The sequence below is a fragment of the Staurois parvus genome, unplaced genomic scaffold (assembly GCF_062004578.1).
Source record: "Staurois parvus isolate SC_StPar_1 unplaced genomic scaffold, SC_StPar_1.0 ptg000316l, whole genome shotgun sequence".
Lineage (NCBI taxonomy): Eukaryota > Metazoa > Chordata > Amphibia > Anura > Ranidae > Staurois > Staurois parvus.
Window position 1 is genome coordinate 4,074,146 of NW_028318112.1, and position 17,640 is coordinate 4,091,785.

The 17,640-nt window shown below is 42.1% G+C and overlaps 1 protein-coding gene across 3 annotated transcripts in view; it reads left to right on the forward strand.

Annotated features, from left to right (window-relative positions):
- The window catches only part of CACNA1I (calcium voltage-gated channel subunit alpha1 I), a 1,904,325-nt gene that overhangs the window by 1,458,581 nt on the left and 428,104 nt on the right, over positions 1-17,640 (forward strand). For all 3 annotated transcript variants that reach the window (XM_089683626.1, XM_089683627.1, XM_089683628.1), the window contains exons 20-22: positions 13,078-13,204; positions 14,934-15,059; positions 15,173-15,262. In XM_089683626.1, the coding sequence (XP_089539752.1) occupies positions 13,078-13,204; positions 14,934-15,059; positions 15,173-15,262 (343 nt within the window). The remainder of the gene's footprint in view (positions 1-13,077; positions 13,205-14,933; positions 15,060-15,172; positions 15,263-17,640) is intronic.

Sequence of the window (17,640 nt, forward strand, 5' to 3'; positions counted from 1 at the left end):
GCAAGAACACTTATTGTTATCTCACAAATATATTCTTATTAAGTGTTCTTGCAAGAACACTTATTGTTATCTCACAAATATATTCTTATTAAGTGTTCTTGCAAGAACACTTATTGTTATCTCACAAATATATTCTTATTCTTATTAAGTGTTCTTGCAAGAACACTTATTGTTATCTCACAAATGTATTCTTATTAAGTGTTCTTCCAAGAACACTTATTGTTATTTCACAAATATATTCTTATTAAGTGTTCTTGCAAGAACACTTATTGTTATCTCACAAATATATTCTTATTCTTATTCCGTTTCTTATTATAGCCAAATTTGCCACGCTAACTCCTCCCACAGTTTTTACACTACAAAGACAAGTAATATATCAAAACGTGCGGATTGTTCCCGATCGGATTGCTATTAATTTGTGGAACGTTTCGCCAAATGGTTCACGAAATATTGTGGTTTTTGTGGTGAAATTTTCCCATAGGAATGAATGGAGCAACTAGAGTGGGAACTGACAAAGCTACAGTGTGGAAGGAAAAATCAGAACATGATTTGTAAACTGCCACAAGACCTACCTTCAAGACCACCTACACATATCTTATATCAAAATGTTCAGCTAACCCTGCTGCCACTAAAAATGTTCACGGCTAAGCCATAGTCCTGATAGTTTTCACAATATGACCATTTGTTTGCAACTCACCCCTCCCATTGACTTTCTTTTACAAAGAATTTTATTATAGAGTAAGCAAAATTAAACAAACATTCGACAGACAGATGTATTGGCCAACAAAAGTAAATTGTACAATGTAATTGAGCACTAGTTTAAGGCGTATATTGGAAGAAACGTAAGCTTTAACTTATTACAGAAATGCCCTGCGGGAGAAGATGATTAGGGGGGTAGGAAGGAGACGATTAACAATCTTTGAAGGTCAATGAAATTGTAGACTCTAAGAGAGAATTTTGCTACGTCAACATATAGAAAACACGAGAGGCATGAGAGGAAACCGCTCCAGTTAATGCTATATATTCCAAACCTCGGGCTCATGAAGAAATCAAAGTTGCATAGGTAGCATTGCAGATGTAGCACATAAAACAATAATCCCACTCATTAGAATATGGATAGGAACAAATTAGACAGAAGAATAGAAAAAGACATCAATAAAAAGACACGAACAAAGAGGAGAGAGAGAGAGAGAGAGAGGGGGGGGTGGGTCTCCGAGGAAATCACAGCAGAATCCATCCTCATATTGACAGAAGGGACTGGTCGAATCTTGATGGTTGGGCTATATCCAGCCAGGGACGCCATATCCGCAGAAATTTGGAATGGATATCCAACAATATGGCCATCAGTTTTTCATTAACCATTATAAAGTTCATCCGATTTTTGACAGCCTCAAAGCTAAGAAGAGGGGTCTTCCAAGCCCTCACAATTGTCAATTTAGTAGCCACAAATAAGTGTGATGCCAGCTGCCGTTCAGGGCGGAGAAGACCCTCCAGTGGTTTAAATAGAAGTGCTTCATACGGGTTACGCTTAATGTCTGTGTGAAAGATGCTTACTTTAGGACAAGTCCACCAGATGTGAGCCATGGTACCCAATTGTTGGCATCCCCGAAAACAAACTGGGGAATATGTAGGGATGAAACTAGCCAAACGAGCAGGCGTGTAGTACCATCGGTAAAGGATTTTGTAGGCATTCTCAAGAATAATGACATTCCTAGAACATTTAGATAATGCTTGGGTCATGGTCCGCCAATCCTGTTGATCCAGAGACCCCCCTAATTCAGACTGCCAACGCTGATGATAAGAACGAACCGGGGGGGGTTCTATAGGAAATAATGGAAGAGTAAATCAGGGAAATCAAACCCGGAGCATGAGGTCTGTGTCTGCACTGGCTTTCAAAGGGGGACAAACGATAAGGCCCTGAATGCGTGCGTATTAGTGTATTAACAAAGTGACGAAGTTGAAGATATATAAAGTGTTCCTGCATAGGAATATTATAAGAAGAACGCAGAGTTTCAAAGGTAAGTATTCGAGTGGGAGATAGGAGCGAATGTACATCGTAGAAACCATGCGTCTGCCACCAGGTAAACTGCCTGGGGTTATCCCGGCCTGGAGGGAATAGCGGGTTATGCAACAGACGTAACAACGGCAGGTGGGCAGAAATAAGGCCAGCAGAATACTTGATAGAATCCCAAAGACGGAGCGAGAGCATCAACGTCGCACTAAGAGTAGACGGACGTAGAGAAGTAGGAAGCCACGGCAAGGAGGAGAGCGGTATCGGATGGGAGTCCATCATATCCACAACAGCCCACAAGGGAAAATGATGAGAAGCATGAATATGAGCCAGAGGAGCAATATTAGCTGCCAGGTAGTAAGACTGGAGATTTGGGACAGATAACCCACCCAACATGAAAAAACATGAAATAAGTACAGTAGTTTAGGGAGATAGGTCATACGGATCGCATTTATTCTGCCGAACCATGAAAGCGGAAAATGAGACCAGGAGGTCAATAGCTCGGTCAGCTCCTGAAAGACAGTGGGAAAATTAGCCTGGTACAGTCCGTCATATGTCGGGGTGAGCTTAATTCCTAAATATGGTAAGGCTCAAAGTCATTGAAAAGGAAACGTTTGTTTCAAAGTCGTCAAAAGTGATGGTCGGAGGGTAATCGACATAGCTTTTGATTTGGCCGGATTGACGCGAAGACCCGAAAGACTTGCAAAGGAATCAAGAACTGCTAGTAAATTAGGTAGAGTAACCCCCGGATTCGAAATTGACAATAGTATATCGTCAGCAAAAAGAGATAATTTATGTTGGGAGCCCGCCACATCAATCCCCTTAATATCAGGATCCATACGAATGGCTTCCGCCAATGGTTCCAAGGCTAGGATAAAAAGTATAGGGGAGAGCGGACAACCTTGCCTAGTGCCTCTGGCAACCGAGAACATAGAGGACTCAAATCCGTAGTATTTAAGCTTCACTTGAGGGGAAGTGTATAGCGAAGAGATCCATCTTAGAAACGAAGGACCAAAGCCAAAGCGGTGAAGTACCGATAGGAGATACGGCCAGGATAAAGTGTCAAAGGCCTTGTTGATATCTAAGGATAGGAGCATCATGTCGAGTTTACGAGTGTGGGCTAAATGTTGTAATTGTAAAATATGTCTGATAGCATCTCCGACTTGTCTGTGGGGAACAAAACCCACCTGATCCTTTTTAATCAGACGAGAAAGGAAGGAATTCAATCGAGTGGCCAAAATCTTAGTGAGAATCTTCATATCAATATTAAAAGGAGAAATAGGTCTATAGTTTGCCCAAGAAGAGTGATCTCGATCTGGTTTAGGGATCATAACCACATTAGCGGTTAAAGAATCCGGGGAAAAGTTCGAACCTCTCTTCACCGCATTAAACATAGCGGCAAGGTGAGGAGCAAGCATATCAGCTAATTTCTTATAGTATAGTGCCGTGTATCCATCAGGACCTGGGCGCTTGCCCATCTTCAGGTCTGCTATGCATTTCAGAACCTCAGCTATTTGGATATCACGGTCCATTAGGTCCTTATGGGCCGGAGTCAAAGTAGGCAGGGACAGACGATTTAGGAAGTCAGAAATTGACTGAGAGTCAGCCCGTGTAGGATCAGTATAAAGTTTGGCAAGACGATACCGGAACTCTTCCAAAACCGCCACAGGATTGCTCGTAAGGGTATTGTGACAAGTACGCAAAGATATCGGTTTGGGATGATGCGTTTGGGAAAGAACGTAATCTACGGGCCAACATGGAGTCCGGTTTGTTTGCTTTACTATACCACTTCTGGCGTGTCCAGCGTAAGGAGCGCTCAGCCTCATCTGTTAAGCAAAGATCCAATTCTAAACGGGCCTGATCCAACGATCTACGGTTCGACGGGGTAGGTGACTGTTTAAATAGAGCCGATATGGAAGCTAACTTTGATTCCAACTGAGACTGTTTAAGCTGTCTTTCCTTCTTTTGCCTTGAAGCTATTTGGATAATATGTCCCCTAAGAACTGCCTTATACGCTTCCCATAACGTTACCGAAGAAGAGACAGAACCCGAGTTTAATTGGAAATATTCCTGAGATTTGCGATGGAGTTCCGCCTGAATCTCCTTCAGCGAAAGCAAGGAGTCATTCATTATCCACGAAGAAAAGGCCGGCCTACTTAGAAGAGGTCGACAGACCACCAAAATAGGCTCATGATCAGACCACGGTACCGTGAGAATAGAAATAGAACGAACCAAAGGAAGGTGTTTACGAGATACGAAAGCGTGGTCAATTCTGGAATGAGAATGATGAGGGTGAGAATAGTAGGTATAATCCATCCCCCTAGGATGAAGTTCATGCCATAAATCCACCAGATCATGAGTACGTAACGTACGGGTAAAGGACCTTGCTGATGCAGAAGGGTCAGAGCGCTCTGCTGGATATTTATCTAACGCAGGGTTTAACACTAAATTGGAGTCCCCTGCCATCAAAAGAGTACCCCGTTGATGTGTAGCCAGGAGAGAACAAAAGTGTGACAGAAAAGGTCCAGGGTTAACGTTGGGAGCATAATAAGATACTATGGTAACCTCTATACCTTGGATCGTGCCCTGAAGCAGAAGGTATCTGCCATTAGGATCAGCAATACGCCTCACACAGACAAATGGAGTTTTACTATGGAAGGCGACCAAAACGCCTCTCTGTTTAGTGGGTCCAGTAGCCTGAAATAGCTGAGGGTAACGAGCATCAAGGTATTTTGGGGCAGAAGTAGTAGAAAAGTGAATTTCTTGCAGACAAGCAATATCAACTTGACGAGCCCGAAGAAACTTAAAAATCTTTACCCGTTTCTGCGGAGAGTTCATCCCCTGGACATTCAATGATAACCAGTTCAACGACATGGTGATCTATAAGACAAAAGATCAAATCCACTGTGATCCCCGGGAGCCCTGAAAATTTTTTTTACGGAAACACACGACAAAAGACAAAAAAAAGGAAACAAGAAAGAAAGGAGAAAACAAGGAGACATCTGATATACAAGCATTATATCTGTGAAGCAGTAAGGTTAATTCAAACATCATAGCAGTCAACTGTGGGTAAAACACCCACATAGAAGCTGGGTAGCGGGCAGGACAAAAAACCAGACCGCTAGCCAACTCAGAGGGGGACACGTTAGTCCACCGGAATAACTCGGCATTAATCAAAAAAAGATATAAAAACATTATGTAAACAACTTAGGCTAATACACCTGTGAATAGTCAGTCCAAAACTCGCATGACAAGGAAGATCTCAACCAATCTGTGAGAAAACAAACATCTACTCTTAATTGGAAGAGATAAAGCACATGGAGGTCATGAGACCCTTGAACAACTCTAGATTTAAATCTAGGAAGTGGCGGTAGAAGTCCCCTTGTGACGAGACTGCATACTGGCAGACAGCCTCTAAACATCAAGTCGCAGAGACTTCCTGAAAACGCCTGTAGAGATCGAAGGGCCTGGGAGCCACTTTGGCTAGGAGGAGATTTACGCGGAGGCTGGGATTGTCGTGGACGTGTAGAGACTGAAGCCTCCTCACTCTGGGAATGTGGCAGCTCGAGATTAAGCTCCTGAAAGTGGCGTCGAAGATCTGCTGGTGACGAGGCCTGGAATTGACGACCTTGATAGGAGAATGAGAGCTTGAAAGGGAAGCCCCATCTGTACTTAATATCAGCCGATTGAAGAATTTGGAGATAGGGTCTCAAAGTACGACGTTTGGCAATCGTGACTGGAGACAAATCCGCAAACAGATGAATAGAGTGCCCCTGAAATTCCAACGCCGAACGGTTCCGAGCTGCTTGCAGCAGGCGTTCTTTAGTGCGGTAGAAGTGTCATTTAATGATAATGTCTCTGGGAGGACCCTCCGTGAGCTTAGGTGCTAAAGCTCTATGAATACGATCAAACTCTAAACGCTCCAGAGGAATCTCAGGGGCCAACTCCTGGAAAAGGGCAGTAGCAGTACCTTGCAAATCTGTGATTGCCTCGGGGACTCCGCGGATGCGGAGATTATCTCTACGTGCTTTATTCTCAGCATCCTCCAGCTTATCTTTCAAAGTGTCCAACTCAGCATGCAGATCCTCCACTTCCTGTTCATGACCCTCCAGGACTGTAGTCGCCAGATCCATACGTTGTTCCAATTGATGAGCACGAAGGCCCAACTCCTTTAGGCCTCTCATCAGATCAGAAGATAATTTACGTGAGGCGGCGGTAATCTCCTCTCGCACTATAGCACGGAACTTGTGTAGTAAGGTTTCAGGATTTTGTTCAAGGGAATCTACTATCCCCGATGGAAATTGCCGCTGACTATCACCATCAGACTCAGGATCTCCCGGGAGCTGAGTGTTGTCATCAGGTTCAGGTGGGCTAGGCAGCAACTTAGCAGCATGGCCCTGCGGGGGGGATTGCTGCTGGGCCCGATGTTTTAGTTTGGTGTGGGGAGTGCGGTGCATTGCTAGGAGTGGTCCAAAGGGTTCCAGATCGCCTTCAGACTATTGAAGTAATATACTATGGTGTGAAAGCCCACTTGCCGAGAGAAATATTTCGGTGGCACGGCCGGGGAGGTCACTCAGGCATTCCCTCCTGGCACGTGTATGTGTCCCCCACCGGGGGGCTGTTCACATAAGATTCATTCTGATAATACATCCAATGAGAAGCAGATAGTTATATCTGGGCCAGGTGTGCAGGCTTTGTGGAAGCCATCCATATGTGCCCCAGGCACCCCTGATTCATCCACTCAGAATGAGGACTGATAGAAGGTGCCTCTTCACCCATCCAGCACCACTCCCGCAATAAAGTTGATCTCCAGTTCCCTACTGGGATTTTGTAGGGACCTGGTGCGGTTTACAGGGCCACAGGGAGGACGAGGGGGACTCACCCAGGCTGTCCCAGTATCTGACCAGTCTCCAAGCCCGGAGGAGCAGAGCGGCGACGTAGCGATCCAGTCGCGGCAGCGATCCGCCCCGGCCGCGGATTCAGGAGAGACCGCGGCTTCACACGCCGCGGTAGGCCGCAAGCCGTCCCGCGCCCCAGATGGTCGGAGAAGGGGCAAAGTTGCTCAGTACCCCTCCTCAAGTGTCGGGTAAGGTCCGGGTAGCAGGGGATCTGCAGCGGGAGACTGCTTTCCCCCCGGATGGCAGTGGATAGGGGTTCAGAGAGCCGGAGCTCTCAGAAATGCATCTGCTCCCGGCGCCATCTTGGACACGCCCCCCTCCCATTGACTTTCATTGAAACTTCACTCACAGCCACCTGAAATTTGAAGGGACATGTTTAAACTGCGACTGTGCCTTCATTTTTAATATTTCAGAGACATACTATACATCAAAATTTAGCTCTTAGCTCTTCGCAGTAGCATTTATACTTTTAAAACTACAAGTGTTCGAAGATGGCAATCGCCAGTTAAGTTGGCAAGTTGCAGCAGTGTGTTTAGAAAAGCCTGTCAGCTTCCTGTGACTGACTGAGTGAGTTGCTATAGCAACCAAACATGACTCACGAGGCAGCTGAGTCACCAAGTTGAAATGCAGTTCTCACTCTATCAGGCTTGCAATGTGCACTGCTTACATTTCATCAATCATTTGGTTACGGTTGGATGCAAGAACACTTCACACAATTTCCCCAGAAATTTTAGATTTTCTAGTTCTTATTCCGTTTCTTATTCTTATTATTATAGCCAAATTTGCCACGCTAACTCCTCCCACAGTTTTTACACTACAAAAACAAGTAATTATCAAAACGTGCGGATTGTTCCCCATCGGATTGCTATTACTTTGTGGAACGTTTCGCCGAATCGTTCACGAAATATCGCGGTTTTTGTGGTGAAATTTTCCCATAGGAATGAATGGAGCAAATACAGTGGCAGCAGAGAAAAGCTAGAGTGTGGAAGGAAAAATCAGAACATGATTTCTAAACTGCCATCATTCCCTCATTTTCAAGCCCACCTACACATATCTTATATCAAAACGTTCAGCTAACCCTGCTGTCACTAAAAATGTTCACGGCTAAGCCATAGTCCTGATAGTTTTCACAATATGACCATTTGTTTGCAACTCACCCCTCCCATTGACTTTCACTCACAGCCACCTGAAATTTGAAGGGACATTTTTAAACTGCGACTGTGCCTTCGGCCCCTCTCAGCTTCCTGTGACTGAAAGACTGAGTTGCTATAGCAACCAAAGATGAGTCAGCAGGCAGCTGAGTGACCAAGTTGAAATGCATTTCTCACTCTGTCAGGCTTGCCATGTGCACTGTTTACATTTCATCAATCATTTGGTTAGGGTTGGATGCAAGAACACTTCACACAATTTTCCCAGAAATTGTAGATTTTCTAGTTCTTATTCCGTTTCTTATTCTTATTATTATAGCCAAATTTGCCACGCTAACTCCTCCCACAGTTTTTACACTACAAAGACAAGTAATTATCAAAACGTGCGGATTGTTCCCCATCTTCAAGTTGTTATTATTATTTTCTAGTTATTATTCTCATTTTCTAGTTATTATTATACAGTATTTATGCAGTATTTATATAGCGCCAAAGGGTATGCTCAGCGCTGTACAGTCGCAAGGGGGACAGAACATAATATTGAATATAATCAGATTCTTTGTTTATCTATAGTGCCCAGGAGGGGGTGCCCTTCTTACCTCCTCTTTTCAACACACATACAGAATGTATCTATTGCAAAGAAACAGTCAGCACCTAGGTTATTCAAAAATACTTTACGCACTTACACAGATGAGCCTTCAGGAAACCATTAAAGTAGAACTTTTTTTTTGGATAGTTAGGAAGGGTTATAACCACTGTTAGTTTTTTTTTGCCATCTTTGTCCCATTGGGGACATTGACCTTCACTCCCCGCTCCATAGCCAAAACAGGAAGTGAGAGATAATTTACATAAATTAAGGGAATTCCGTAGAATTCCCAGAACTAGTACCCCCATTGGAAAACTTCCCCTCTATTACTTTTCTCGGTGCAACCCAAAATTTGGGGTTTTGTTTTACTTTCACTTTCAATGATAATGGTAACAGTACAAATAGAGAAGGTGAATCTCCCTAGCAGGGGCACATGCTGCAAAAACAAATCTAGTAGGTGTTGTAATCCATCTCTACAATGTTTGCCTTTAGTTATACTTTAACTACTGATAAAAAAAGTGGTATAAAACACTACTGTTTGATAAATAATTCAGTTTCATTATGCTGCAGCTACATCCCTTAAAAAAACAGCATGCAAGATATTCAGATACTATAGAAAACAATGAGACCGTGCATGATTAAAAATAAAATATAATAATAAATAAGACATATACATACAGTATAACAGTCCCAAAACTGTAGACCCAGTGCTGGTGCTCAATATATTATCTTCAAAAAAGTGTTCCACTGTGCTTGACAACAGTGCTCCATATGGACTGACACACACCACTAATCAATGACCATCTATTTCTAGAATGGTCATTCACACTTATTTGGGGTAATTCCCAAAATGCCGGTGGTCTCCAATATATGACCCTATACCCATTTTCTAAGATGATCCATGAAGCTCGACAAAGTAGCTGCATTACATATTTATGTAATGCTCTACTTCTGTGGGAGTCTGGAGACCTCCAATTTTTTGGCAATTACTTTCCCGAGCCTCATGGATCATCTTAGGATATGAGTATAGGATCATATATTGGAGACCACCGGCATTTTGGAAATTACCTTGAATAAGTGCGAATGACCATTCTAGAAATAGATGGTCATTGATTAATGGTGAACATAAGTCCATGTGGGGCACTTTTGTCAAGCACAGTGGAACACTTTTTTGAAGATAATATATTGAGCACCAGCACTGGGTCTACAGTTTTGGGACTGTTATACTGTATGTAAATGTGTTATTTATTATTATTTTTTAATTTTATTTTTATTTTTAATCATGCGTGGTCTCATTGTTTTCTACATTATTTTATTGTGTTAATTTTACACAAGTGGAGGACTGCAACAATAGGTTTATTTGGATATCACTTATATATATCCAAATATATTTATAAGTCACACATCCAATAGCGCATAAGAACTTTGTTTATTAAGATATTCAGATACACTATTTTGCCAAAAGTATTGGGACACCCCTCCAAATCATTGGATTCCGGAGTTCCAATCACCTCCATGGTCTCAGGTGTATAAAATCAAGCACCTAAGCATGCAGACTGCTTCTACAAACATTTGTGAAAGAATGTGTCGCTCACAGGAGCTCAGTGAATTCAAGTGTGGCATGGTACCGTGCTAGGTTGCCACCTGTGCAATAAGTCCATCCGTGAAATTTCCTTGCTACTAAATATTGGATGGTCAACTGTTAGTGGTATTATAACAAAGTGAAAGCAATAGGAACAACAGCAACTCAGCCACAAAGTGGTAGGCCATGTAAAGTGACAGAGCGGGGTCAGCATATGCTGAAGCACATAGTGCGCAGAAGTCTCCAACTGTCTGCAGAGTCAATAGCGAAAGACCTCCAAACTTCATGTGGCCCTCAGATTAGCACAACAACAGTGCGTAGAGAGCTTCATGGAATGGGGTTCCATGGCCAAGCAGCTGCACCCATGCCTTACATCACCAAGTGCAATTCAAAGCTTCGGAGGCAGTGGTGTAAAGCACGCCGCCACTGGACTCTAGAACAATGGAGACGTGTTCTCTGGAGTGATGAATCATGCTTCTCTGGCAATCCAATGGACGTGTTTGAGTTTGGCGGTTGCCAGGAGAAGGTTACTTGCCTGACTGCATTGTGCCAAGTGTAAAGTTTGTGGAGAGGGATTATGGTGTGGGGTTGTTTTTCAGGGGTTGGGTTTGGCCACTTAGTTCCAGTGAAGGGAATTCTTAAGGTGTCAGCATTCCAAGACATTTTGGACAATTTCATGCTCCCAACTTTGTGGGAACAGTTTGGGGATAGCCCCTTCTTGTTCCAACATGACTGCCCACCAGTGCACAAAGCAAGGCCTATAAAAAAATGGATGAGCAAGTTTGGAGTGGAGGAACTAGACTGGCCTGCACAGAGTCCTGACATTAACCCTATAGAACACCTTTGGGATGAATTAGAGCGGAGACTGCGAGCCAGGCCTTCTCATCTGACATATGTGCCTGACCTCATAAATATACGCTTCTGGAAGAATGTTCAAACATTTCCATAGATACACTCCTAAACCTCGTGGACAGCCTTCCCAGAAGAGTTGAAGCTGTTATAGCTGCAAAGGGTAGATCAACTCAATATTGAACCCAATGGACTAAGACTGGGATGCCATTAAAGATCATTTGTATAAAGGCAGGCGTCCCAATACTTTTGGCAATATAGTGTATATGGTCCCCCCATAGCGGGGAGTTCTGTGCGTTTAGCTCTGTTACTATGCTCATATCAGCTTACATGCCTTTCAGCTTTGTAGAGTGCTTCCCCCTATAGCACCAGTGTCTGATGCTGATGGGCACTGGGCTCTTTGTCATCCAGGTGACAGAGGTGCCACCTGGTAAACTGGTTTTAGGGGGTCCCTTAACCAGTTCACTATACAGAACCTGTGAACAAAACACAAAGCCAAACACACAGACCTGTAAAAAAGACTTAATTAAAGCTGAAGTCTCAGTATGCTCTTTATTGCATAGTTATATTGGTCCAGTTAGGACTACTACAGTGGTTGCCACAAACTTCCATGTCCTGTGCTGATCAGCATCCCTTCTGCAGTCTCCTTTTGCTCAGCACTGCTGACATTCACAGAACACCTTGTAGCTTTTAAATGAATGCATTGTCTGATTGGACATGGTGGAAATTATGACATCTCTGACTTTGCACTAGTACAATTGGAGTTTGCCTATTTACCTTCCAGGGTCCAGTGATGTCTTAAGAGAGGAACAGGAGTCTTCTCTCTTCACTGCTCAAACTCCATATGAGTAATGCCAAAGTTACAGCAGCTGGCAGGGTTTAAAGTGCCCAGGGAACTCTGGGAAAGGAATTTCCTGTGACATCACAGTCCATGTTTGGACTAATACTACATTGTAAAAAGGGTTAATATGACTGTGGGATGTAGGGAAATGCCTATGAATCTCACTTAGATAGGGTCACTTAGGTAGACTGTCCGTAAAGAATTTTCAGGGCAAATTTCCCAGTGAGTGAATCCTAAAGAGACTGCATGTGCATTGTAGAGTAAACACTGTGTTGTACAACAGAGAATGGATAGCTATATCTGCTCTCAGCTATAAATAGGAAAAGTTGTAAATGGCGGGTGAAAACTGAATCTTGGGAGAAAATATTTATAAATAGACCTCTTAGTGTTGCTTTACACTGCAATATATACACTGCAATGTAGTGTAATTGGTATAAATCTTTAGATGGATTTTAGGAACCAGGTATTTCTGCTACTGACAATATAGTAATTAGTGTGCTGCTTTAACATACAAGACCATTTCACTTAGGTATAAATGATGCCTTAAAGTCATTGTAAAGGCTAAAGGTTTTTGAAGGTAAAAAACCTTCAGTGTGCAGCCCTTCCTCGACTTGGATCTCAGTCCAACGATGTGTATGGGAGCCCCAAATCTCCTTTGTCTCTCCCCATTGGCTTCCACTACTGTCAATCACAGTCTGTGAGGAAGAAGTGGGGGGCAGGGCCGAGCCATGGTCTGCTGTGTTTTATGGATGCAGAAAGCAGGGCTTGGGAGGGAGCACACACCAGTGCCCCATAACAAGTGGCTTGCTATGGGGGCACTGCTCAGGGGGAAAAGCCACAAGTGCTGGCAGAGGACCTGAAAACAGGAGGATTGGCACTGCTCTGTGAAAAACCACTGCACAGAGCAGGTGAGTATAACTTGTTTGTTATTTAAAAAAAAATTAAAAACGAGTCTTCAGTATCACTTTAATACTGTGTCTAAAATAAAGCCTATGTGATCTAATACTTATGCCAGAATGGGAAAATAAGGTTTACAATGGTGTTGGATATATAGTATTTGAATGGTTCACTATGCCACATTATAAATTATATATATTTTTTATAATAGATTACTATTGGCAACATAGGAATTCATTACTAACCCTCTTTTTTCCCTTTAATTCAGAGTAATCAGCAGAGCTCCAGGACTGAAACTGGTAGTTGAAACCTTAATATCTTCTTTGAAGCCAATCGGAAATATTGTACTGATTTGTTGTGCCTTCTTCATCATTTTTGGGATCCTTGGGGTGCAGGTATTTGCAAATGTATTATTCCATAAATATCAGGGCCTATTTCTGGGTTTTTAGATATGATTAATAAATTATAGATTATAGGTAATCATAAGACTTTTCACCTGAAATTGAGTGATGTTAATGTATTTGCAAAAAGTTAGTGGACTTTTTTCCCACAACAGAATTTAATTCTTTTGATGTAGCATCTTAAATACTGGTATACAGTGTACTTGATTTACTGGTAGGCCCAGCATTATTTTGTATCTTATCCAACATAATTAATTTAGGTCAAATTACATATACAAATAAAACAAGCTTTTGTCCATCTTTAATTCCCTAGTTCCTCTGATGATGAACATCAGATGATTTGCAATTCAAATCACTATTACAAGTCTGTGTCAAAACTCTCAAATTGCTTTCTTTCATCTGTAAAAAGGAAAATATTTCATCACTTTGTGTGTGAGAGCATCAATCATTGATCTGTCCTTGTATGTGTGAGCTTATAGATGCAAATACAGTAGCAGGGGACCAACTGAACCATAACTACAATACATTCCTAGTTATGCAACACCTGCATAGAATGTTTGCTTTCAAAAGACCAGAGCATTGGATATTAGCCCTACTTTATTAGAATGTTCTATGGGACTGCAGTGGGTACCTTTAAAGAGGATGAAAAAAGGTTTATAAGGTGCTTCTGCATGAACGGGACCTCTAGGTTGCAGGTACTCTTGTCACCATATGGAGAGGGGGATATGCAGGAACCAAGAGGGTACTAGAGCAGCTCTTCAATGAGTGGAAGTGGAAGAAGGATCATAGAGTAAAATCTCATGAACCAGTCAAGCTCCAGTTAGTGTCAATGGGAACTGCTTGGCTGAGTAGCAGCTGTGGGGAAGGTGGAATGCAGGAGCAAGATGGCCACAGCTCTTTGGGGATCAGTGTGGAACACACTCTGGATGTGAAGTCAGGATAGGGGCAGTAATGCATTTCAGAGCATGCTTAGAAACTCCTTCTTCAGACCTTAGCCTCAGGGACAAAGAGGCGGCTGATATAGCAAAGGAAATGGGAGTATAGGCGGGAATGGGCTGGGGGGTAGATACTAGCCATACTCCCACCTCCTGCATTCCACCTGTTCCGCAGTCACTGGTTGGCCTAGCAGTTCCCATTGACACTGACTGGAGCAAGCTTTTATTCTACGGTCCTTTGAAAGTGTTTTTAATACTGTGTCCGAATAAATTGCCTTTACTACTGCACTTAGAAGTGCCTTTCCTGTTGTCTATTATACCTTAAAAGAGACCTTATCCAGGACTGTTAAATTACTTTTAGTTAAAGGATATATTTGTATTCCTTTGTGCAGATCTGTTATAGAAAACTCCACCTTTAATGCTCTTTCGTACTGTGCTGCTTAGAGTTTGATGTCACTCTCGTAGAGATTAACAGGTAATCTGAGTCTAAAACATTGGTGCAGTGGTATAAAACAGAGAATGGAATAAACTAACAGAGGGTCTTATTCCTGCACCAGATATCCTAATTACCTGTAATTAAAACTAAATTAATGGAATGGTATTTCTATTGATTGGTTCTATTAAAAATACCCATGAGTACTCCTTTGAAAACATTTGTATAAATGTAATTAACACTACAACTCATGAAAGGAAAAAATGGAGTATCATAAGTCTTCCCTCTGCTTGCTAAATATGTGCATTAAATAGTTTATCATTGTACTTACATGTTTCTTCATCTCATTCTTTAGCTTTTTAAAGGTAAATTTTTCTACTGCCTTGGTGTAGATGTTCGAAATGTCACCAATAAGTCAGACTGTGAGGCTGCTAATTATAAATGGGTACATCACAAGTACAACTTTGATAATCTAGGGCAGGTAAGGCCTAATATATATTTCCAGCAACAGCCCTATATTGTCTTATGAAGATTAAAAAATCTAGTAATTATTTATTTTTGTTCCTCACATTCAATTGTTTCTTTTCATTTCAGGCTTTAATGTCACTTTTTGTTTTGGCATCAAAAGACGGATGGGTTAATATTATGTACAATGGTCTTGATGCAGTTGCTGTGGACCAGCAGGTATCAAATCTTACTGGATTTGTTAAATTTTATCAATGAAGTACACACAAAACAGTATATTTTTGCGGCATGTTTTGAACCTCTCTCAGCCCATTGTTATCCAAACACAATATTATATAATAATATTTTAATTGTTTAATAGAGTATGTTGAGCTACAATTTGCTGCCTCATCTTTGACTAATCAGTTCCAGATCTAACTGTAATTATATATATATATATTTTTTTTTTTTTTCTTTAAGAAAAGTTTTCCAGTAAGAATGCTTTCAAAGATATACATTTTCATTGTTTATTTTTATCAAATTACATAATGCAAATTGAGCTAACAGAAGAAAAATCTAGATCAAAACAATATTTGGCTTCAAACCAGCATCAATTCATATACTTACACACTTTGTACACTTGCACAAAGTCAGGTATTTTGTAGGATTAGAGTCAAGTATATGATTAACCAATTAGGTCAAGCAAGTGCCAATGATCATTGATTTCATATGTAGTTTGAAACACAGTCATTAACTGAAATAGGAACAGTTGTGTAGGAGACTTAAAACTGGGGGAGAAACAGCCCAACTCTGCTAGTAAGGTGAGGTTGTGGAAGATAGTTTCATGTCACAGGTCATACACCATTACAAGACTGAGCACAGCAACAAGACACAGTCTTGTGTCTACAGGCAAAGAATTCAAATCAGACTGGGGTTTCAAGATGTGCTGTTCAAATTCTTTTGAAGAGGCACAAAGAAATGGGCAGGACAATAAACACCGTGGTTGGCCAAGGAAACTTAATGCAGCAAATGAAAGATACATCATGCTTACTTCCTTTGGACATCGGAAGATGTCCAGTAGTGTCATCAGCAGAAACCAGTGGGACCCAGGTACACCCATCTACTGAGAAATCTGGCCAGAAGTGGTTTTCACGAAAGAATGCAGCCAAAAAGATATACATCTGCCATGCAAACAAAGCTGAGTGAATCAACTGTGCATGAAAACATAGGAACTGGGGTGCAAACAAATGGCAGCAGGTGCTCTGGACCAGTGTTTCTCAACTTTTTTCAGTCAAGGCACCCTTTAAAATTATGGATAATCTCAAGTCACCCTATTCTAAAATGTAAAAAACTGTTGTACATACATCCACACACATGGTACACCCAATGTTAGAGCTGATCTATTCTTTCAAAGCAAATATACCTTTGCATACATGTACTGACTAGTATTCCAGTGTGTCTCTCTCAGTTTCTCTCCCTCACTCTGCTAATGTGACCCCACTGCTAATGGAGACAGGCAGGGGAGGGGCAAACAAGGATGATGAGCATGCACCCAACGTCCTCCTTATCAACTGATGATGTCATTGGTTGTAGGATGACGATAGAAGGTCATAAAAGTGCACAATGAAAACCTGTGGCTTTGTGTACTAAAAGGCATGATTGATCCACTTGCTGGCTTGTATACAATTTTTGGCCAGTTTTTAGGCATTTTGTCAAGGCACTCCTGAAGAAGCCTGAATGCACCCCAGGGTGCCTGGGCACCCTGGTTGAAAAAGGTGGCTCTGGACTGATGAATCAAAATTTTAAATATTTGGCTGAAGCAGGAGGAAGTTTGTTCACTAAAAGACTGGGGATCAGTACAATAATGAGTGTCTGCAGGTAACAGTAACAGTGAAGCTTGGTGGAGGTTCCTTGCACATTTGGGGCTGCATTTCTGCAATTGGAGTTGGAGATTTGGTCAGGAATAATGTTGAAAAATGCAGGGAGATACTTATCCATCATTCCATACCATCACAGAGGCATGTGACTGGCCCCAAATTTATTCTGCAGCAGGACAACGACCCAACACATGCAGCCAATGTCATTAAGAACTATCTTCAGTGTAAAGAAGACCTAGTCATCCTGAAAGTGATGGTTTGGCCCCAAAAGAGCCCTGATCTCATCATCAAGTAGTCCGTCTGGGATTACATGAAGAGAAAGGATCTGAGGCAGGCTACATTCACAGAAAATCTGTGGTTAGTTCTCCAAAGTTCTTCTACTTTGTTATTGATAAAAATAAACTATTAACACTTCTATTTCTTTAAGCATTCTTAAAGCAGAACTCTGGTCAAAAATGTTTTATTCATCCATGCAGTGGAGCTGTGCCCCCAGTGCAGGGATCAGATGCTCATTTTTTTCTAGGGGTGAGCACAAAGCTTATACTCATCTGACCCGCCGATGCTCCGAAAACCACGCTCACCCGTAGTTTGACAGGGGACTGTTCCCGTCTGTGAAGCGTGCTTTGAGTGTGCTGATGTCAGGAACAGTCAATTTACAAGACCGCTGGACCATGGGAAGCAGAAGCCAAAAGGGACCGGCCTTGTGCTGAGAGGATCGGCTGGTCAGGTGAGTATATCTCC